General features: G+C 40.6%; 1 protein-coding gene across 16 annotated transcripts in view; it reads right to left on the bottom strand.

Moving 5' to 3' along the window:
* mast4 (microtubule associated serine/threonine kinase family member 4) overlaps positions 1-22679 on the bottom strand; it is a 101389-nt gene that overhangs the window by 3388 nt on the left and 75322 nt on the right. For 9 of the 16 annotated variants that reach the window (XM_039780540.1, XM_039780541.1, XM_039780543.1 and 6 more), the window contains 18 exons: positions 21688-21749; positions 21476-21567; positions 20990-21198; positions 20747-20885; positions 19336-19468; positions 19080-19245; positions 16821-16922; positions 16084-16206; positions 15510-15619; positions 14740-14861; positions 13120-13334; positions 12208-12408; positions 11523-11749; positions 10998-11132; positions 10682-10818; positions 9721-9905; positions 5948-9635; positions 5708-5827 (listed from right to left, as the gene is read on the bottom strand). In XM_039780540.1, coding sequence (XP_039636474.1) covers positions 5803-5827; positions 5948-9635; positions 9721-9905; positions 10682-10818; positions 10998-11132; positions 11523-11749; positions 12208-12408; positions 13120-13334; positions 14740-14861; positions 15510-15619; positions 16084-16206; positions 16821-16922; positions 19080-19245; positions 19336-19468; positions 20747-20885; positions 20990-21198; positions 21476-21567; positions 21688-21749 — 6071 coding nt within the window. In that variant the 3' untranslated portion in view covers positions 5708-5802. Of the gene's footprint in view, positions 1-2589; positions 5669-5707; positions 5828-5947; positions 9636-9720; positions 9906-10681; positions 10819-10997; positions 11133-11522; positions 11750-12207; positions 12409-13119; positions 13335-14739; positions 14862-15509; positions 15620-16083; positions 16207-16820; positions 16923-19079; positions 19246-19335; positions 19469-20746; positions 20886-20989; positions 21199-21475; positions 21568-21687; positions 21750-22679 lie in introns of those variants that run through there. The other 7 variants (XM_039780551.1, XM_039780552.1, XM_039780539.1 and 4 more) reach the window with 5 other exon arrangements.

Here is a 22679-nt window from a genome sequence, read left to right as displayed (position 1 = left end):
CAACATTGTTGGTTCAGAATTAAATACAATATCCTAATGTAACAACTATGGGATGGATTGGCATGAAATCTGGTACCAACATTCATGGTCCCCAGAGGGAGAAGCCTGCCGACTTTAAAGATCCCCTGACTTTGCCCTGTGGCACCAGCGTGTGGTCGGCATTTTCACTTCATAGTGAAATGTCCTTGACAACTATTGGATGGACTGCCATGATATTTGGTGCAGACATTCATGGTACCCAGAGGATGAATCTTTGGTGATCCCCTTTTTTCCCTTAAGTGCCACCAGCATGTCAAAATAGTCACTTATGCAGTAAAATAGCTCTACATCTACAACATGGATAGGCACACATTTTAATACAGACGATCATGGTCCCCAGAGGATGATTGGTGATCCCCAGACTTTTCCTCTAGCGCCACCTTGATGTTAACACTTTTGGTTTAAGAGTCGTGGAAATATGTGTCCAGGGGACGAATCCTACTCACTTTGGTGATCTCTTAACTTTTCATCTAGCACCACCATCAGGTCAAAATGTTCATTTGTCCAACAACCAAATACCTGCAAAATGAAGTGCAATCCCAGCACCCTCAACTGTGCTTTGTGTCTAGTGCTAATTAGCAAATGCTAGCATGCTAACAAGCTAAACTAAGACGATGAACGTCTAGGGTGAACGTGGTAAACGTTACACCTGCTAAACATCAGCTGGCCCCCTTGTTTTGTTTCTCTCTTGCTGTTTCTCTCTACAATGTACACGTGCGTCTCTGTGTACTCGTATGCACACACCTTATTGATTACAATGCACACAGTTGGTCACATCATTAGTATTGATCAGTCTTTCTAAAATAGATTACAAACCAGCCAGCTTCCGCCCTCTGGAAGCAATCAGATGGACAATGAAGATACATTTTATTATCCTCACAATCCATTATTTCTGCAATAACACTTTTATTTTTAAGTGAAATTAAAAAGGGTGAATGTGGAGTGGGAGTGCTCAAGCGGTGGACAAGCTGAAAACTTCATGAGACCATGATCTACACTGACGGATTCAGTTTAACTTCCTTCTAAAACATAATAAAATATATTGTCATGCTTCAAAGGCATAAGGGAAAAGGGGTTTTGGCATTTTCTCTGCCCTTATGTCAGTCTCAGGTGAGATAAAGAATGGAGACAATAGGTATTTTGATATACAGTCCATAGATTAGAGGAACATGTTTTTTTTGACATTGCAGCTATGAAAATACAGGCCTACAGCTGCGCTGAAACATGAGACAGACACTTCTTTGCAGGGAGGAAATTTCTCCCTGCTTAAAAACAACTTAAATCTGAAACATACGGCCAATTAATGATAATAAATTTGTCACAATGTTCTTTTTTTGCCCAAGGAGCTTCTTGCTGCTGCAACAACCCCCCCCCTCCCTCCCAACTGTTACACCCATTCCCAAACCCTAAGAGGATTTATTCATCCATTTAATAATTTTGCTTAGTAACCAGTCTGTGAGGACACTGATCTATCTGTATCATTAACACTGTAATCCTGTTTTAAAAGACAGTTACTGAACATCAACAGGGATTCTCTGAGGCGTATCTGATCAAACCAAAGATATTAAAAAAATTCCAGTTTCAACATAATGCACATGTAATATAATCATAAGTATATTTGTACAGGAATACAATTTCTACTCATGAATATCCAGAATTTTTACTTTAAAGTACACCGCAGTAATGCAGATTAATATCCTGTGTATTACTTTGGAGATGACAACTTATGTGTATAAAGTATAGTATCTATATGCAGCTTTATCAGATTCATTCTAACCTTGGGAGAATACCGTACACTACACCACATTTGTTCTCTGTATCTCTAGTTTAGATGTTGCATAACAGAGGACCTTTGAGCAGTAAGCGCCACACCACACAGATGGAAGGATACTGCCCCCCGTTGGCAGTACACTGCACCACAATATCTTTGAGACATGTTATCGTCTCTATGCAGATAATAAATCTATCAGTCCCTCTGGACCTTCTAGGAATCTCAGGGTGGCTCAGATTTCAGTGGAAGTAATTTGGGTAATGCTTTTTTTTCTTTTTACACACACACACTTTCCTAGAAAGTTCCCTAAATGGAACTGTGTATTTTAGTATTTATTATAGGCAAAGTAGGAATTTGTATGACAAAACTGCTTCATTTAAATCAAAATAAATATCATTAATATAAATAAATACATTTAATTTAAATATTTTATTTTTTGCATATAATTAGTACGAAATGACACGATTCCTTTTGCACAAAATGTAAATGTATATCTGTACATAATAGTCAAAATGTTTATAGTAGTTAAAGGTTTACCTTTGTTCAGCCTGCTGTCCTTGTTTTTAGCTGTATATCTTTCTCTGTATGTACACAGAACAACAAAAAGCCTGAGTCAAATTCCTTGTATGTGTTCAAACATGTGTTACTTAGCCAAAAAAGCTGATTGATTAAAAGTTTTCATTCAGAAATTATGGACTTGTTTGGTTTCATTTAACAAAATGTCAAATTTAGGTTGATCTAAGCGGACCATGCCATGTATCAAAAGAGGACTGAAAAGATTAATTTATAATTCCATTTTATTTTCAGTATTACGCAACATTAGAAGTATAAATATCTGTTTTAATATACAACATCTATGACATCCATAGAGCTTTCCTTGGGCAAAATACAAAACTCAAAACACTTTTATTGCACATATTCTAAAAGACAAACCATAGAAAGCAAGTTCATCTAATACTAGTTTTTCACAGAGAAAGAAAGAAAAAAGAAAACTGAAAAGAGAAAGAAGAATCTGACATGACAAAAGACAATTGATTACAGCACAAACAAATGTTCTTATTAAACATCCTGGAGGCGGGGAGCAAAGCCTCGCACTACTATAAACAACATTAGCGCTGACACAGAACATAGATTTGGCAAATCAACAATATACAAAATATACATCCATGATGCTTTGTAAACAAACATTGAATGTGCTTTGAGTTGTCACGGGGGAAAAAAGTATGGGGGAGGGGGGGGAAGAAAAAAGTTCAATTTGTTCAAATAAAATTCAGTGATTCATTTAAATCTGACGTCAGGATGAGAGGGGAATTCATAAACCATTTTCAGTTCCAATTTCACTCTTCTTCTCACCCTTTGAACTGAATATTGGCAAACATTAAGGTGCATTTGTTCTCTCACATTACTTTAGCAATACATTAACTATCTAATGTGAGTAAACAGATTCCTTTAACATTAAAATCTCTGCAATCAATCTCAGGTTTCGGTTTCCTTCTTGGATACAGTATGCTATTTAGATAAACTTTATTCTGTGTCATGTTTAACTCATCAACATAAGAGTATATGTAGTAGACAAGAGTATTGTTTTTACATAGCCAGCACAACAGAGAAAATACTGCATTACATACCTAATGTCCTAGGCTACCTCCTGGTTGTCTTTAGGGTTTGCAATTTAAAGGCATCTACTGTATAGAAACACGTGTGTGTGTGTGTGTGTGTGTGTGTGTGTGTGTGTGAGTGTGTGTTTTTGTGTGCGTGAGTAAATTGCAAAAAGTGAATGCAGATATACGACAGCCTATATGTATAGTACCAAGTATTTAACATCAAATGTGTGTTATGCACATGAACTATGCAATGTGAATAATTCATTGTATAAAATCTTTATCCAGGTGAAGCTTAAAGCCAGCTGCTGCTCATTATGAAGAGTCCTTTAAAACATCGAAACACTCACACACACGACTTAAACAACACTGAGACCTAAAACCTGACGCTGAAACCCTGACGGTGAAGCTCTCTGTGTACTTGTAACCTTATCTTACTCACGCGATTGAACTTCTATCACTCTGCACAGACGTGGACATAACCAAGGTGATGGCCAAAGCCTTCAGAAACCTACTGCAGTAATTATTGGCAAACCGAACATCTGGTTCATCTCATTAATCAAACACAATAGTTCATATTGTACACTCTCTAAAGGGATAGTTCGGATGTTTTGAAGTGGGTTTGTATAAGTTACTTATCCATAGTCCTTGTATAACACATAGTAAATGGCCGTTGGCACGCCAGGTGAGGAGTCCCAAAACAGAAGCTAAGCTGTGGACAGGGCCACACAGCAAAACATTTTATTACGACACCTAAAAAGAGCATTATATTAGAACCTTACTTTCCCTGCTTTACCTTGCAGTCAGACAGCCCTTAACATTGGGGAACTGAAGCTGTTGTATACATCTTTGGTCTTTTCAAAGCTACCAGACTTCTTTGACAAAAAACATTTCACCTCACAGAACACCGGAGTTGCTGGTCTACCGCTTCCTTGAACTGTTAATTTGTTAGATTTCTTAGTTCCTAACCCTCTAAAACACACTAACAAAATCACAAACTAACAGATCAAGGCAGCAGTAGACCAGCAACTACAGAGGTACGATTCCTGTTTTTGTCAAAGGAGTCTGGTGGCTTTGAAGAGAGTGCTGTAACAGCTTCAGTTTCCCTGTCGTAAAGGCGCCATTTGACGGCAAGGTAAAGCACTGAAAATATTCTAAATATAGTGTACACTTAAATAGTATTGATTTTGTTAGGTGGTCCTGAAATACGTTTTGCTGCTCTTCCTGTACACAGCACTACATTGCTTAGCTTCCAGTGTCTCCAAACTGGGGCCGTGCTGACCGCCATCTACTCTAAGTAATACACTGACTCATACAACCTCACTTTAAAAGTGTACGATCCCTTTAAACCGTGGTCAGCCAGCAAACGCATCAACAACAAAGACATTCTTGGGAAATGCTGACAGCCCTCACAGTTTTCTTATATAATGCTACATTTTTAGAAAAGCCCAGTTACCCCCTGATGCCTTTTCTTCTCTCTTGACAAGTTAATTTTGGAACATGTGAAAACATGTTAAAAGTCACAAAGAAGAGGATGTCTTTGACGAGATACATCACAGTAGCTTACTATAGACCACAGAGTTATCAAGCAGATACTCTTAATATTGAGCATACAAACAAATGACATCGCAAAATCTATACATATAATACAAACGACAATCATGGAAGCCCATGAATCCCAGTTTTATCATATTTACACCATATTGCATAAAAATCAAAAATATATGTACAGATGTCAGAGGAATGTGAATAAACACCACACCTTGCTAAGAACAGCAAGTTTATATTTCCCATGATTTTAAGGCCCCTTCACTTCAATTTATGATTTCTAGAACCGTGAGAGGATTTTAGGTTAAGTTTAAGGTGAAACACACAGGACATTCCCTCTGTGTACCACTGCACAAAAACCCAACATAACAATAATCGGATTATACTGGACTGAATTTCTGAGCAAAATTGAGTGGTCTTCTGCATTAAAAGACTTTAGGTCCTCTGAGTCTAGAAGTAAGAGTGCAATTATAAATTATTTATGGCACTGACTCTACAGTACATCCCAACCGGTGTAAGGCTCCTCCCTGCTGCCTCTGACATAATGATTGCACAAAGCAGAAACAAAACTTCCAAACATTCATCTTGATGTAAAAATGACCAGAAATGATCAGCAAATGATTGCCTACATTCAGACCTAGAAACATCTACACGTGTTGACATACGTCATCTTATTAAACACACACACACACACACACACACACACACACACACACACACACACACACACACACACACACACACACACACACACACACACACACACACACACACACACACACACACACACACACACACACACACACACACACACAGAAACACAAACACACCCCTACCTCTCTATCAGCATGTAACAGCTTGCCCGGTCCTCAAAAAAAAAAAAAAAAGAAGGCATGATGATGTTTGCACAAACCATTTTCTATCATTATATTACATGTGGATTCTCTGGAGCGACAATGTCGGACATTATTTTAACTTCCCTCCTTACTTTTTGTTACCAGAACCACGTGGCGACTCCTTCTGCTGCTGCTTCCTGCCAGCGTCTCTGTCAGAGGCAGCAGCTCTGGACGCGTTTTTTGTGTTTTTCTGCGCAGACGTGACCTCTTGAACAGCCTCTTTTTTCTTCCTCTCAGCCGGCTCCTTCTTGCTGGAGGACAGCTGTTTATCAGGGGTAGTGGTTCTGGTATCCGGGCCCTTGTGACTGTCCGGTTTGAGCGTTTCAGACTTGGGGCTTTCCTTGGATACCTTGACGACAGTCTCCTGGGGTGCACAGCTGGAGATCTTGCCTGAGAGGACTCCACTGCTCGGGGTTTCTTTTTTCACTGCAGGTTTGGGCAGCGCCGGTGGCGTGTCAGGCTGGGAGGGAACATCTGATGGCAGCGGATGTTGAGGTGCAGTAAGAGGTAACGCAAGTTCTTTTGGTTTTGAGCCATGGTGGTTTCCAACGACCGGGGCTTGATTTTTGGGTGAGGGGTCTTTATGTCTGGCATCAAGACTTTGTTTAATAACTGGTGTTTGAGCTACAGAAGTTTTTAGAGTTGACAATGAAGGGGCAGTTTTAGGAGGGGGTGATTTTAGCTTTGAGTCTGTGTTTTCTGTATGAGCCGAGGTTGCTACAGATCTTTTGAGCTGGGATTCTCTTTGCTTCACGTCAGCAAGTGTGGTAGAATGCGTCAGCTGCACCGATTCCTCCCGCTTGGATGGCAACGAGGCTTCTTTCAGTTTAGAGTCATGGGTTACTTGAATGTTTGAAGTGGTGAGTGCAGATTCTTTAGACAGATCTCTCTGTTTTGAATTTGGACTGCCCTTGACTGCTGAGACGGGAGGAGCCGCACTGTGAGATTTCACTTCAAGTGTTTTTGTCTCCGTCTTCACAGCGGTGTGTGGTACAGGCTGTGGGTCAGGCCTTGACTTACTTTTGGGAATCCACACATTTTCATTTGCAGTTGCTGAGGATGAACATTTCTGTTTTGCGGAGTTTTCTTTCACACGGATAACGGTTTCATCTTTTTTATTGGTGACGTATTCTGAATCAAATGATTTGTGTTGTGCTTTTTCAGCTGGATAGTTTTTTGATTGCTGCTCTGAATGTTTCACGTTGTCTTTATTCTTCGTCTTTGGTGAGATGGGATCCTCATTTTTCTGCAGCAACATGATACTACTCTCTATTGCGCCAACAGCATCATCCTTTTTATTTACGCTCAGTGTAACATTATTTAATGAGGCGACCACGTTTGCTGTAGAAACTTCTCTCTTCTGCTCCCCTTTTGGGTTTGACTCCAGTTTTGGAAATGCGACACACGTATTGACGTCCTTCTTTGAGCCTGAGCTGCCTGTATCACTGACCACTTTCACAGCTAATCTGTTAGATTGCACACCGTCACGAACAGATCTTTCCGAGCAGTCCTGATCTTCAGATTTTAAACTGCAGGTTTTATTTTCGTGCACAGAAGCAGATGTGTTAGAAACCCGCGTTTCTGTATTTGAAGAGCAGATCGTCAACGGCTGCTGTTTAGAAAGCTTGTTCTCTGAAATGCGTACAGATGCAGAGTTTTTCTGTACAGTCACTTCAGTAACAGAGGTCAGGTTTGAGCTCTGTGCAGTAGCTGTTTTTCTCTCACAGCTCTGATGCTGACCTGTATCCAAACCACAGTTTATACTCTGCTTTGGCGACAAAGGTAATGGTTTGCTGGCAGCTGTAACCGGAGTCTCCGCAGTTTTAATGTCCACCTCCAGCTTTGCTGAAGTCAAAGAGACTACTGTCTTGCAGCTGTCGGTATATGGTGATGTAGTGTGTGGTGTGACTTCCTGCTCCACTTCATCCTCCTGATCTTCATTGCTGACTTCCCGTATGGAGGGTGTTTTTCCACAGGAGGAGAAGTGGGAGCTGTGTCGAGGGCCTCTGTGTTCATGAGCCAGTGAGGAAGTGGACTTCATACCCGTCCTGCTCTCTTGTTTAACAGTAAAGCTTGAGGCCTCTACTTTACTGGTTTGAGCCTTTACTGATTCACTATGTCTATCCTGTGTTTTCTCACTACTTGTACTGATTTTCACCTCTGTGGCAGCATTATTTGACTGATCTTTGGAGGCAACTATGCTATTTAGATAAGAAACAGCTTCAGGGCTTGTCGAACAAGTCAGGGGGCTCTTCAGCTTGTCTGTAGTTTTCAGTTGGGGGATGGTTATTTGTCTCTCAGCAGGGGTCTGGAGCCAAATTGGAGGACTCAAAGCAACACTGTTGCTTGTGTTATCCGCCATCTTAGATAAACAGGTTTCGGTTTTCGAGACTCTGGGCCCTGAGAGCAGACCAATATCTAGGGTGCCTTCCAGAGGTTTGAGAGAGGAGACGTGACGTCCTTCAAGTTTATATTCAGAAGATGTCTTTCGAAGCGGAGACTCTGCGGAGGAGATGAGCTGGAGTTTTTCCACAGCGCTCTCTCCTCTACCGGAGAAAAGCTTGGGGGACAGACCTTCTGGGCTGGAGTGAACACTTCCCAGCCCTGCTTTCATGTGCTCATGAGACATGGCCGTATCCAGCTGGAGGCTCTTAGACCTGGTGGAGCCAAAGTGCAGGTTCTCGTGGATGCCGGAGGACAACCGACACATGCAGTCTTCTCGTTCTTCAAACGACAGCCTCTTCCTAGTGAACTCAATGTTGGGAGCTTTGAAGTCCAATCTGTCTGGCTTCATGTTATCTTTACCCTGTCTGGAGTGCTGCCGCTCGGGGTGAATAGAGCAGAGAGCTGATCTGAGTCCTCCGTCACTTTCACAGCAGCCGCCAGATGTTTCAGCGATGCCCTCAGAGACACGTGTGTTAAGTTTCTTATATAGCACATCTTTGAGGGTTGTGCTAGCAGCTTTGGCCTCCTTAGGGCCAGAGTCTGGGATGCTCTGGGTTTTGTTTTGGCCGCGGACCAGAAAGGTTTCATCCCTGTCATCACCGCACAAGGGGGATGAGTCAGATTCACGCAGGGCATCTTGCTTCTGTAGAGACTCCCTCCTCTCTGACCAGTCCTGTCTCTTTACAACCATCTTAGACTTAAGCTTTTCCTTGTCAAGCTCCTCAACAGACTCTTGCCGGCCCATCTTGCGACTGACGGGCCTCTTTAAGCAGCCCTGCTCAACAGGTCGAATACGGTTGATTGCCAGCGGTTCACAGAATGTTTCTTCCACACTCTGCAAGTTGGTGTAATCCCGCTCCGCAGGCCTCAGTTCCTCATCGTGCACCTCCTCTTGGGTCACCTCCAGGCTGTGTTTTCTGGGACACAGGTGCTTCTTATCTCCTGTGTAAGAGGGGGACAGTTTCTCCTCAGACTGGACACGTTTTAGCAGGGGAGAGCGAGGTGGCTCAGCACTTTTGGGGCGCACAATATGACGTACAATTGTGGGTGGGGAATGTATCTTGGCTTGGTTCGTCTTGGAAATGGCAACAGGGTGCCCACTGAGAAGGGGAGAGGGTGAACGCTGAGGAGATGTTGGCTGGGGAGTTGGTGAAGGTGTGCGAGCCAAAGGAGAAAGGGGAATGCTGCTGGCAGACTTGCGGCGCCCCTGGCGAAGCCTTTGCCCTGGCAGTTTGGGGCCCAGGCCATGGAGCGTGCTGGGACGAATGTGGCCTGAGCCTGCAGGGGAGTTTGGAGCACTGGAGCTGGGGGAGCTACTCTGGGAGGAGTTGCCACCTGGAAGTGAAAAAAAAATGGATATCAGTAATTTAACATATTATATATGAAATGAAATGAACAATTTCTTAGTTAAAATCTCCACCTGACTGGGTGAAGTCTGGTGTGTGGCGGAAGGTAGCAGTAGGGGAAAGAGGGGAGAGACTGTGGGTGGGGGAGCCAGGGAGACTCTCACCAGATGACAGAGAGTGGTTGAGAGAGGAGAAACTGCGGCTTGTGTGCAGGAGAGGAGAGGGCTGCATGGCAAAACGCCTGAAAAGGGAGCGGCGCCTGGAAAAAAGCAAAGTAAGACAACGAAAGAAGAAATCAGTCCAGACTCATTTGCCTGTTTTTTAAAGCCTTTATAAAACAATACAACCATATAACTATGGAGTATAATTACTAATAAAGGACATTAGTACTACTTAATAGTACTACTAAAATGACCTTCAATTACTCACAACTAGAGACGCAGGAACTAAACATTTGTTAATGTAAACTCTGCTGTCACATAATGAGTCTATCCACAGATATCAGGTTCCTTACATTTTTTGTAATGAATTATTTCCTTTAAATTGGTTTTAGCAGTTGTAGTTGCAGGAATGAAGAAAAAAAAACATGCAGTGCACAAAACAAAGAGGTTAGAGTTGCATTATGACTCAACATAAACATGCTCCTTTTGGTTTTTACTTCAGTTCTTAGACCTAAGAAATTATTTGTAATGAGAAGGTACAATTTTGGCCTTGCATTTCTATATTATTATGTTATTTGCTTTTCTCACATCATCCTGCACATCTCCTTTAATCCTTGATCCTGTAGGCACTCACATATTCAAAACTCCCTCAGTGTTATCTAGTTGCCCCCTAGAGGCTAACAGGAAACATAGTAACATCTACACACTTGAAATCAGATAATTTACTCCCTAAACACATAGGTATGAAAAAGGACTTTTAAGATTGAATCCAAAACAATGTGGTTACATTTAAAAAATAAAACAGATATTTTTTTTATTATGAAGATAAAAAAATGTACATCTACAGTAAATATAAATCTATGTTTCTATGTACCTTTCGGGTGTCTTCTCCTTCTTGGGCTTTTTGGCACATCTCACCATCTTGCTCCTGTAGCTGTTCCTCCTGGCTGGACCAGTTTTTATTGAAGTATTTTCAAAGGCGGTTGTGGAGATGGCCACTTTGCTACCACTCTGAAAAGGAAGGATGAAACTTTAGAGGACATCTTTTTATCAAAAACAATGTTTACTACTGCATTATTTTGGTTTATGTACATCTTTAAAATATTAAAACTTAAGTCAGACTACAGGACTGTTCAATTTAGAGTTTTTTTTAACTGAATTTGTGAGCTGCAGTTTACGGATAAACATACATTGTCATTTACCTTGAGCAGGAGCTCCACCACTTCAGTGTGGACAAGACCGTGAACTGGTTCTCCGTTCACATGAGTAATGAGGTCTCCAGCTTTGAGTCCTGCTTTATGTGCAGGACCACCATCTTCTACATTCTGATTAACAGACACATAAGAGACATGTATTATCATCATCATCATCATCATCATCATCATCATCATCTATTTTTCTTTAAAGTCCATTAAAAGTTTAAAGTGGTTCAGTTCATTTGGTCCAGACTGAGGAAAAAAAATGAATCATACATTGTTTGTGTTCACATTGACTTAATGCAAACAAACCAAGAGTTGTAAACATTAAGTCCAGTGGACTGACAGTTTGGACATTAATTGGACTGTTTTGGCGCCTGTTATCCTGCATCATCATCACTACATGGACCCATGAGGGGGAATCAGATTCCGGTGACTGACAGCACTTTACTGAACCTTATATGTTTATTTATCTTCTCTGGTGGCAGTCATTCTACTACAGGCTGAAATACTCCTTACCCAGACCATATGGTAAACGGTGTAGATGTCACCGTCACAAGCATACACCCGGATTGCCCTCAGTGTGAAGCCGAACTTCTTCCCTGAGCTATGGATGACGACGGGCTGCCGTGGGTTGGTTGTACAGAGGGAGGAGTCTCGGCTTGGAGAGGAGTCTCGTGAGGATGGGTCTGAGGAGAGGGAGTACGGAGAGAGGGGGCTGGCCAGCGGAGACACCCCGAAGATATCTGGAAAAGTAGGAGCTCATCACCACCTGAGCAGGTTCTTTTATTCAATCAATTAGACTTTGACTAGCCCTTGAGTCCATGGTGCAGTGCGTCTATAAAGCTCATGAGCCCAGTTTATGCTGCTCCTGCTGTGGGTGAAACTAACAGGATTTCACTCTTGCAGCAGTGAAGACCTCTCGCTCCTGCCCTGCCTGCTTACTTTCCTTGTTAGCGGCTTGTACTCGGCGATTTGCCCGCAGCTACTCTGTAAAATGGAACTCCCAGCAGGTGTCATGCTGGGCCAATTTTGCACAGATCTATATAGCGTGCTTTAATCTATTTTTCTTTTTCAACAAAGTCTGCTGCTATTATTGTAATCCTTATAAAGTTGCTCTGACATACTTCAACCGTCTACAAAATGGATCATAATTTTCAGTGTACACATGTGTCTGCACGTCAGTATGTGTTCTTTGTCTTACCCCCAGGGATCATGAGGGACAGGGCACCAGTTGAGACAGACTTTGGGACTTTTACCACAGCTCCGGTCTTCTCTGTAGCACTCTCAGGCCGCAGAGAGTTAGTCTGAGCCCCCTGGTCTGCCGAGGTATGACTGGTACTGTCGGGGCTCTCCACCCCCTCACCTCTGGGTGTCAACTGGTCCAGATGTTCTGAGAAGCTTCCTAATTATTACAAAAGATGAGCATGGAGTGAAGCACACAACTATACCAAACAAATGCTGACAGTATTTACCAGTGGTTGCTGCTAGAGAAGCATCCTTATCATTTTAATTTAACTTTTTAAATGTATCGATTAAAGATATAATTCTTCCATACTTAAAACAACAAACTAACATTTCGGGGGAATATGATCATTTGCTTTATTGTCATAAGTTAGATGAGACGGTTGATACCACTCATGTCTGTTTGTTATATATATAGCCATCAGCAGTTTAGCTTAGCACAAAGACTGGAAGCAGGGGGAAACGGCTAGCTTGGCTCTTTCTAAACTAACAACATTTCTTTAGTATATTATTTGGCTTGGAGTTCATTATTGTGGGACTCCAAGGAGTCAGAGAATTGGATGGAATAATAAATTGAATGACTATAGCTTCATATTTAGAGAAAATATATGAGAGTGGTATCAATCTTCTCATCTAACTCTCGGCAAGAAAGCAAATTTGCATTGTTACATCAAACTATTCCTTTAAATATTCCTGGGCTATCAAAGTAGCTTGACTAAAAAAATAGTCAAAATGCAACAAAGAAATTAGCGAAGGACATCAATATAAACATTATCTTCTACACTAGTCCTAACAGAATAAGCTTCCGTAGTTTCATGGACTTTAGAACTTGTATGAACATGTATTATAGACAGTAGTTGTCATTTCGTACCAGAGAGTGTGGCTCCACTGTGGGTGCTGCCTGGAGTGGTAGCGTCAGGCTCATCCTGCAGGAGCTCTCCGGTGGAGAAGGAGGTCTTGCTGGGGTCACCGAGGCCTGAGGTCTCGTCTCCTTCACTCTCTGCTGATATGGCAAACTTTGGCAACAAGTTGGGGAGAGGGCCCTGATTCAGACCGTCTGCGTCTGTAGAGTGGGACAGCGAGGGCCTGGTGGAAGGAGAGAACAGATTTTCACTTCCTGTAAGAGCCAAATGTTTGAATATACTTTGTCTTAATGTCATGGATAGCTTTACTTGAGAATGACTACTTTGACAAAAACAGTATTTTTACCTCACAGAATACTGCCGTTGCTGGTCTGCCTCGATTGGCTAGTTTGTCCGTTTTATTGTGTGACTTTGGTAAATCCGAACTAAACCTTTAAAACACCAAAGTCACACAATAACTAAAACTAACTTATTGAGGCAGTGATAGACCAGCAACTCCCGTGTTCTGTGAGGTAAAACAATTAGTCAGTCAATCAAAGGAGACTGGTAGCTTTGAATAGATGAATATGAAGGCTTCAGTTCCCCGTCGTAAAAGACGGGCAGGGTAAAGCGGTGAAAATATTCTGAATAGGACATAAACTTAAACAGATATGTTTTTTATGTTTACCTGCTTTTTTATCATTAATTTATTAGCCTAATTGTGTGGGGAGAAAGCTATGTATAAAAAAAGTTGTCCGGTTATACAGTACGTTAGTCCGTTGATTTGTTTTAATTTGGTTCACCATCATCATGAGTGACCCAATCGATTACAGACTGTTATATTAAATACCAACTTGCCTTATGTTGGATTTATTTCATACATCTGATTTCATATGTTGCTAAAATTAAACTTTTTTTACTGTAAGATTAAAAGGGAGAAGAGCTTGGATGTTAAACAAGAGCTTATTCATTATTTTACCTACTACTGTTAAAAAAAGCAAATACAGGCTACTCTTGTTTGCACTTACTTTAAGTTTTTATTTTGTATTCCTCCTGAAAGTGACTTTAATTTGTTAAACAATTTTTATAAATGGAGATTCGAACCTTATTGAAATTTGTTCTGTGTAAATTGTTAATTGAGCAATGGGAAAATAATCGCTAATTGAAAAACTAAACGTTAGATTAATAGCAAAATTATTCATTAGATTAGTCGACTAATCGAAAAAATAATCGCTAGATTAATTGTTTAAAAAATAATCGTTTGGGACAGCCCTACTCCATTCACAGCAGTACATTGCTTAGCTTCTGCACTCCTGTCTGATTCTCTAAACTGGGGGCTTGCTGACTACCATCTACTGTAGCTAATACACGGACTATGGATAAGTACCTCATACAACCATGTTCAAAAGATCCAAACTATCCCTTCCAACGCAAAGGGCTTCTTTTAACCAGCACAGGGCTGGCCACATTATAAAAAAAGATTACATTTCTGTTACTATTTCTGTCTGTAAACAAAAAGGTCTTTTCATGTGGTGTTTAATATGATATCTGAATTCAAGCTTTATGTACTGAACTGCTTATTTAATCTCTGCTTCATTCTGTATTGTGTTTATGTGCAGAGGTTTAATGAACGCAAGTTTCAAGCATACATTTCAGCAAAGTCTGGTGTCCAGCTGAGAGAGTCAACAGTCAGTGGGCTCTCACTCTTCTTCCCCTCCGTCTCCCCCTTCTCCTCCAGGTGCCCACGGGACAAATCCAGGCTGCTGTAAACCTGACAACCACAAAATAAAAATAAAAAATGATTCACGTCAGTACACGCGGGCAAAATAATATTTAAAAACACACGTTCAGAGCCAGAATTAGCTACAAAGATTGATTGATAAAATAATGGTAAATAATGTATACATTTATAATGAAGGAGCGACCAGAAACACTCTGTCTGTGTTTATGCAGACTTCATCATGTCTTACAAACATGGAGTTTAAGGTGCAGCTGAGGAAAAAAGATTCAGTGCAGCTCAACACTTCCTCCAAGACACCCCGCTGCTTTTTGAGACACTGTAATGCTTTGTTTTGATGTGAGCGGGAAGCATACTGCAATGCAGCACAACAATGACTCCCAGCTTGTATGACTGTATTGTGTATTGTGTTCCACATAACCAAAAAAGAAAAAAAGAAACCGATCTGATTTGCAAGTGGAAAATATATGCAAAGCCGAAATCTACATTTAATACTGTAGGGGTGGAGGGACAGCGGGTTGTGTTTTCTAGACAGACATTTCCATATGAAATACCACTTGCTTTCTTTCCCATGAGAAAAGGAGCAGGACAGATGAGGGCATCAACTCATTTACATTACTAACATCTTTGGCGGTAATGATGATGAATATGTGTTAGTCTGAGAAATTTGAGGAGACACACCTTAGAGAATCTGTGAGAACAAGAGGAGAACTGCCGCAGCTCCACATTGAAGTCTTCATCGTTTGTATCCTCTTCCTCGGTCTCCAGGTGATGGTATCTCTCAGAGCGGGCTGGGGATGATGGGAGGTTTAGATTCATTTTTTTTTTTTTTATTGCACTAAGGTAATGCCACATTTAAAGCTTGGTGTTTGGATGATTCTTGCCAAAATGCACCTTGGGAGTCATAGGTATCTTCTACCTTGGATTTTGTATGTACACAAGCTTGCACCTTTAACTTTTTCATCAAAGAAACAGATATTTTGTGGTAATATTTTGTACTGATATTTAATGAGGATACAAGCCATAGAAATGTTCCACATAATATTGTCTATGGGAAACATTAATGGGACTTTTACTTCCAGATCCAGGTGTGACTAAAATAGCAAACAGAAAACTTCTAAACATGATTACATTATTATGAGGCGAGATCATAAGTTATTAGGAGCGTATATATTTTCTATGAATTCTAAGTGGATCTATGGACACAGTAAACTACTCCATTGAGTAAAATTGATGATTTGATTAGATAACTCACTGTCAAAGTAGCTGGTGTCGTCTTCAGACTCCAGCTGAGGAATAAACTCAGCCTTAAGCCTCAGCAGGCTGTTCCAGTCCAGGTTGTCAAAAAACTGATGCTGCTTCACTTCGGCAACTCCGCCTGCAGACGAAATAAGTAGAAAAAGTAGTTTGAGTACAATTTTTAAGACAAATGTTAAAATTGCTGGTGTAGAAAAGACTGGGCCTCAACAATGAATGGCTCAGAGAGACACATGAGTTGAAGAAAGGCTTACGCTATGTTTTCCTTTCCCCTTGTGGCTGCAGGCCAAACCCATATCATGACTATAAATTATGCAGGACAATTTCCTGCCTGTGACCTTTCGTGGAACAGCTGGAGACTTGGTGAATGGCAGTCTGTCGAGGGGAGATCTACGTGAACAAGAAGGTCAAGCTGTCCCCGGACTGAACCGGCTATGTGCATCCCTCTGATTTCCCCTCTTTGTCCCAGGTCATGGCCACTTTTGCAGTCCACAGATCTTTTAGTGCCCGATCATGCAAGGAACTAGATTCATGGACTGGCAAGGAAATAATTGCAATTGATCAAAGGGAAGAGGTGAGGAGGCCACAGTATAAACTGCTCTGCTGTTGGATGACCTCAATTTCTTCCCGGGTGACTTGGAATTATGAGCGGTGCTGAGGTGGCACAAAGGGTCGCATGGGAATTTATGGTGGCCTGCTGAGCCTCTCTGATCCTAACCGAGTTACTGTTTGTACCTGAACCCATCCTTTCCAGAGGATTCTGTCGGAGGAGCAAGGTGATGAGCTCCTGAGAGTCAGGAGGTGGGGCATCCTCTCCCCCAGGCCAGTTGATCTCATCTGTAAACACAATGCACGCAATCAGTTTGAATTAAAAAATATTCCGACAAACAAGAAACCCGTGAAGCTCAATTGCAATTATTATAGTAAGTTGTGGTTTTGGAGTTGGACAACATCAGGCTTTCCTCAGGAAATATATAGATGTGTTTCAGAGTAACGTCACCTTAACACAGGGAGTTTAAAAAAAAAAAAAAACAGGCTTTAATGCCTTACTACAGAACATAATTAGCGGTTTGCATTTAGCAATCTGGTAAAAGGTGGTGAATTTGCACAGAAACTGATGAGACAATGTTTTAAAGTAAGACAGCTCACACTGTTAATATGTGTTTGTAGCTGTTAAATAAATATAGCAAATGTTTGTCAGGCTCTATCAACAAGTCTGGTGATTTGACATGAGTTTAGAATTTCAGTGTGTGACTTGGTGACAAGCTGATAGAGATGCACAATGATGGATTTTTAGGGAAAATGCATCACCTATACTTACAGGTGTGCAGAGTCTCTTCATGATTCTGTGTGGCTGAGAAATAATACTTGTTAAATTGTACGAGGTTTTTAACTCACAGATATATAACATATCTAATTTCTGGTATAGTTTGACAGTCAACAGCAGAATTTTCAGACATGCTGACGTTAAAACATGTAATATCCAGAATATTATATCAGTTACTTGTGCAGCAGGTAAACAACATATTTAGCGTTTTGGGACACAAACAGGTTATTTCTGTAGAGCTGACTTTGTGTAGTCTTGGATAGCATTATCACTGCCACGAGCTGCTATTTATGACTAGAATTGTATTTGTCATGTTAGCTAGCTAGAGCAGAGACAGATGTCAATATCAAAATGTGAAAAGCGAGGATGAGTGCCACATATACCTTTACTTCTAAGTTTGCAGCAAGTTGTTGATTTCTAAGCATTGAGTTTTCTACCTCCATGCTGCACATGCATTTTTTATTGTTTGTAAAGAGAAATTTGTTTATAGGAACATTAACATTACAAGCATAAAGGTATGTAAGATTTTATAATTCTATTTTATTTTATACCTTCACCTAATGTGACCCACTAAGGCTGACATTTGTAACACTCTTCTCTGAAGTGCTCAGTTCAAAATAGCTTCACCAGCAAAGTCGGACAAAACTGAGTTAGTGCTAAGGATTTGAGCATAATGATGAATGAGACAATTTACATGTGCTCTAGCTTTTAGTGAAACGCCTCATGGATAAGCAATGAAAAGGGGAGCAAAGTCTGTCTGTGCCATGCTGATTGTCTGCTCTGTGCACCATTTGTCCCCATTTTAATCAAATTTGGGAGGGGAGCTATGAATATGTATGTGCGGCCTGAGGCCACGGTGGCATGCATTCAGTGTGTTCAGGCCCCTTTAATTAACAGTCACTCTGAGAGGCTTGGTACAATTTGATTGAGATAGACAGAGGCTGTTATCCAACAACTCCAAATAATACAATTCATCTGAGCCACACCACTGACAAGATAAAAGCTTGTTTTCAAGATTAAGATTTTCTCTGTGCTCCTTGTCGCCATGAGACTACAAGAAGAGAACAAAGTAATATTATCAGAATTATTAAAACTTCACTTGAGGTCTAAAGTCAAGCTGAATCCACTTACTGCCATCTGTTTTGCAACTGGCCCTCAAGGAAATCTCAGTCTCCAATAAATTGCGAAATATGCACACTGACTAATTCCATGTGGTCAGTACGTAAATGTTTAATTCATATCTCAATGAGATTTGGGAATTCCTCCGCATGTGCTAAACAGAATCTACAAGCCAGATGCTGTGAAACTATTTAAAATTGTATGTTCGGTAAACTGACTATACATATATTCATCTTTAAATACAAACATCAAAGAACAGATTAGGTGATTAAAAATAAGGCAGTTAATTGATGAAACAACTGATGTCTCAGTGAAATGTCATGCTATGCACTGTAATTAAAATATGACATTTAATGGTTGGGAGAAATAAAAAGCTTAATTTACTAAAATCTGCAAGAAAATCTGTTTGCTATCTAACTGATAGCTTTGGACTGTGGATCACACATCTATCATTAAAGTTTCAGCAGAAGTCATTGTTTTACAAAAATATTAAAAGAATATTACAGAAAAGTTTCATCATCTGAGAAGAAAATGGAGGCAACACTGACCACTGATGACCTGTCCGAACAGCTCCTCTGGTGTGTCTCCAAAAAAAGGCACACAGCCCACAAGGAACTCGTAGAGGATGATGCCCATCGCCCACCAGTCCACCGGCTTCCCGTAGCCTTGTCTCAGGATCACCTCTGGTGCAATATACTCTGGGGTTCCACATACCTAATATTTAAAATACAATAAATATTCTAAACATGACGTAGTTTGTGGGAAATGTATTGTCACTACTGTCAGTTAAATTTTAAGATTTACCTGCTTATCAGAGAACTCCCTTGCATCTTTCTCTATATGTCCCTCATACAGGTTCGTGGTCATGTTCATCAGCCCAACTTTGGACAACCCAAAATCTGTCAGCTTAATGTGTCCCATTGATGTAACCAGCAAACTGTGAAGAAGACAGATGTGGGGGGAGGAAGGAGGACAATAATGAAAACGTTACAATAAATTGTGATAATGAAAAACAGTCAGCCAACTTTTAGGTAGTCAAGGTTTGTGATCATTATCAACGGCTGCGCAGGTTACATGTGTTCCTAGCATCATTAGTAGTATTTCTTGTATCATAAAAATGTGGAAGAAGTGTTAGATCCTTTACTTTAGTAATGGTAGAAATACCACAATGTAAAAAGTACTCCATTACAAGTAAAACTCCTGCATGCAACATTTCATTTAAAGCTATAGTGTGTAGTTTCTGTCTCCTCCATGAGGAATTCTAAGTAATGACAACAAAACTGCCAGCGCGATACAAGCCTCTCCCACCCCTCCTCCACACAGTTGCTAGTAGCCAAGGAGGACACGGAGGATTAAAAAAACATGGACTCTTTAGAAGAGTCATTATCTTCACTTGAGTTTCTGCGTGCAGGACGACACCAGTTTTCTGAACATAGCCATACTGAGAAATACACAGAGAGTTTTGTGGAGCTGAAAGTCTTAATTAGCTTTGTAGCAACTCATCTGGCAATGGCTTGAATGTAACAGACGTTCATTATTATAAAAAAGTTACGCACTAGTGCTTTAAATGAAAGTAGATAAATATTGAGAAAATGCACTTAAAGTACCAAAAGTAAAAGAACTAATAATGCAAAATGGCTTATTTTTTAATGTTTATATATATATATATATATATATATATAATAATTTTTTGGGCATTTCCACCTTTAATGGATAGGACAGCTAGATATGAAAGGGGCAGGATACGGGGAAGACATGCAGGTAATTGTCACAGGTTGGACTTGAACCCTGGACCTTCTGCGTCTCTCTATAATACCTGCTATACCAACTGAGCTAACCTGGCCAAATTAATGTTATATTTCTTATGCATGTCATATTATTGTATCATTATTATTGATGTATTAACATCCACCAACTTCTGAGGAAAATATCTGGAAATATTTGGCAACTGAATGCTTCATTATGTTCACAAGCTAGTCACTAACTATCTGTCTGCTGTTTGTTGCTGAGCAGGTAGAGAACAGTTGGTTTTCAGAGCTTTTTTTGATGGAAACAGCTCAAGATGAAACTATAGCAAAACTATAGCGAAAATAACAGTAATTTTGCGAGCCAGAAAACGAAAACAATGAGATGAAAGACACTAAAGCGCTCTGTACTGCGGTGATCAGGTGATAATTTTTTATGGGTTCATCACTAAAATTTTGCGAGGTCTCACTTGTCTGGTTTGAGGTCCCTGTGGACGATGCCATAGTTGTGAAGATACTCCAGAGCCAGCACTGTCTCTGCAAAGTACATCCTGGCCATATCCACAGGCAGGGGACCCATGTTCTTCAAAAGGGTTGCACAGTCTCCACCTGTAAAGATCAATGGAGTGATGTGATTGAGAGAACACACAGGAGACATTGTTCAAATTGCTTTCAGCCGCAGCACTATGCACTAAAAAATCCTAGCTGCTGACCTTCAACATATTCCATGACCATGCACAGGTGCCGCCTTGTCTCAAAGGAGCAGTACATGGACACCACAAAAGGGTTCTCGGCAAAGGTAAGGATGTCTCTCTCCACAAAGGCCTGTTGTATCTGATTCCTCAAAATCAGGTTCTGCTTGTTGATCTTTTTCATGGCAAACCGCTGCTTTGTTTCCTTGTGCCGAACCAGATAAACAGCTCTGTGGAATAAAAAGTTCACTGTTAGCTGGGGGAAATAACGGATGTTAAAACTACTCCACTTGGAAGAACAAGTTGTCCAATTGGGGTTGATCAAATTTGTGTTATTGTCTATTGTTCATAATGTCTGGTGGAAATAGAGAGGGAAGAGGCAATATGCAAGGAAGATAACTGAAAACAAGTTGAGAAAAAGTCAGTTCTAACTGAAATTCTTGGGGCTGTAACAAACCATCTATCATCAGAGATTAGATAATCAGATATAAAATAAGATGTCCTTACCCATAGGCACCATTGCTGATGAGTTTTGTCATCTCAAAGTCCAATTCACAGGGTTTACGCCGGCACCGCAAGGCTGTGCTGAGGCTGTGAGACTAAGGGCAAGAAGAGAGACAAATACTAAAACAAATCAAAAAGATAAAATCTGTACTTTGCTGATACATCGGTGGTAAAGATGGATGGAGTAGATCAACGAAAACAAATCGAGTGCTTACAGAGTCGTCCGTTTCTGGTGTTTCTGCAATCCCGCTGTCACAGCTGGTCAGCTGAGCAATTTCTACAGGAAAAGAAAAAGGGTGTTTCAATATAAAAAACTAGTTGCTAGCGTATCATAAATCTATAACTTCATGCGAGGCCCATGTACGTGTTCTGCAGTGCAGTTTTTGAAACAAAAGTTACATAAATGGTGAGAAATCAGGACCTATTAACAAAACAAAAAACAGCAGCCTTTATTAACCCATTAGGTTTGAGGTGCTGACTCCAAGATAATCTGAATTGAGAATAAATGGGGCGGAAATAAGATGTGGCAACACAAACCCATTTTGAAAATCACCACTCTAGAACAAGTGCTCATTAAAAACCACCTTGCATCTTTTACTTTTTTTCTGTGTGTTTGTGTGCAATCATGCCAAAGTCAATGTGTGTAGTTTCACAGGGGGGTGTTTGTCTTGTCCCCAGAGAGCCTGTAAACACATTTCCACTGCTATTTAACATCTGTCCTTCCTTGTAAGGTTCGCTTCAGGCACACAAGGCACTGGGCAAACGAAACACAGGAGACACTCGGGGGAAATGAATGGAGAGATTGGCTGATGAGCCAGCCTGTGTGGATCTGTATAAGGTCTTTGGGGAGGCCATTCCTTTCTAATTAGTCATAATGAATGTTGTTTGTTACTGAATCTAGAGAGACAGAGGGTCATTAGAAAGACAGTCTGTTCAGTACAGGACATTAGTCAAAAGTATCTTTGTCTTTTAGTTCCTTCATTCCTTTACAGCCTCACCACAACGGTTTCCTTGTGTTCCTTTACAGCATCACTGACAACTGTAATACTCAGCACTTCAATGGATGGTTATATAAGATAAGAGTGCAATTAATTTTCTTCTTTACAAACCCTAGAAAAGAAACTATATAACTATGATTCACTTCCAACTGCCAAATTAAATGCATTAATGGTGGAATAACATTTTATGTCGTTATGCCATTTAAGCA

This window comes from Perca fluviatilis, chromosome 17 (assembly GCF_010015445.1).
Source record: "Perca fluviatilis chromosome 17, GENO_Pfluv_1.0, whole genome shotgun sequence".
Lineage (NCBI taxonomy): Eukaryota > Metazoa > Chordata > Actinopteri > Perciformes > Percidae > Perca > Perca fluviatilis.
This window is presented reverse-complemented; position numbering and strand designations above follow the sequence as displayed.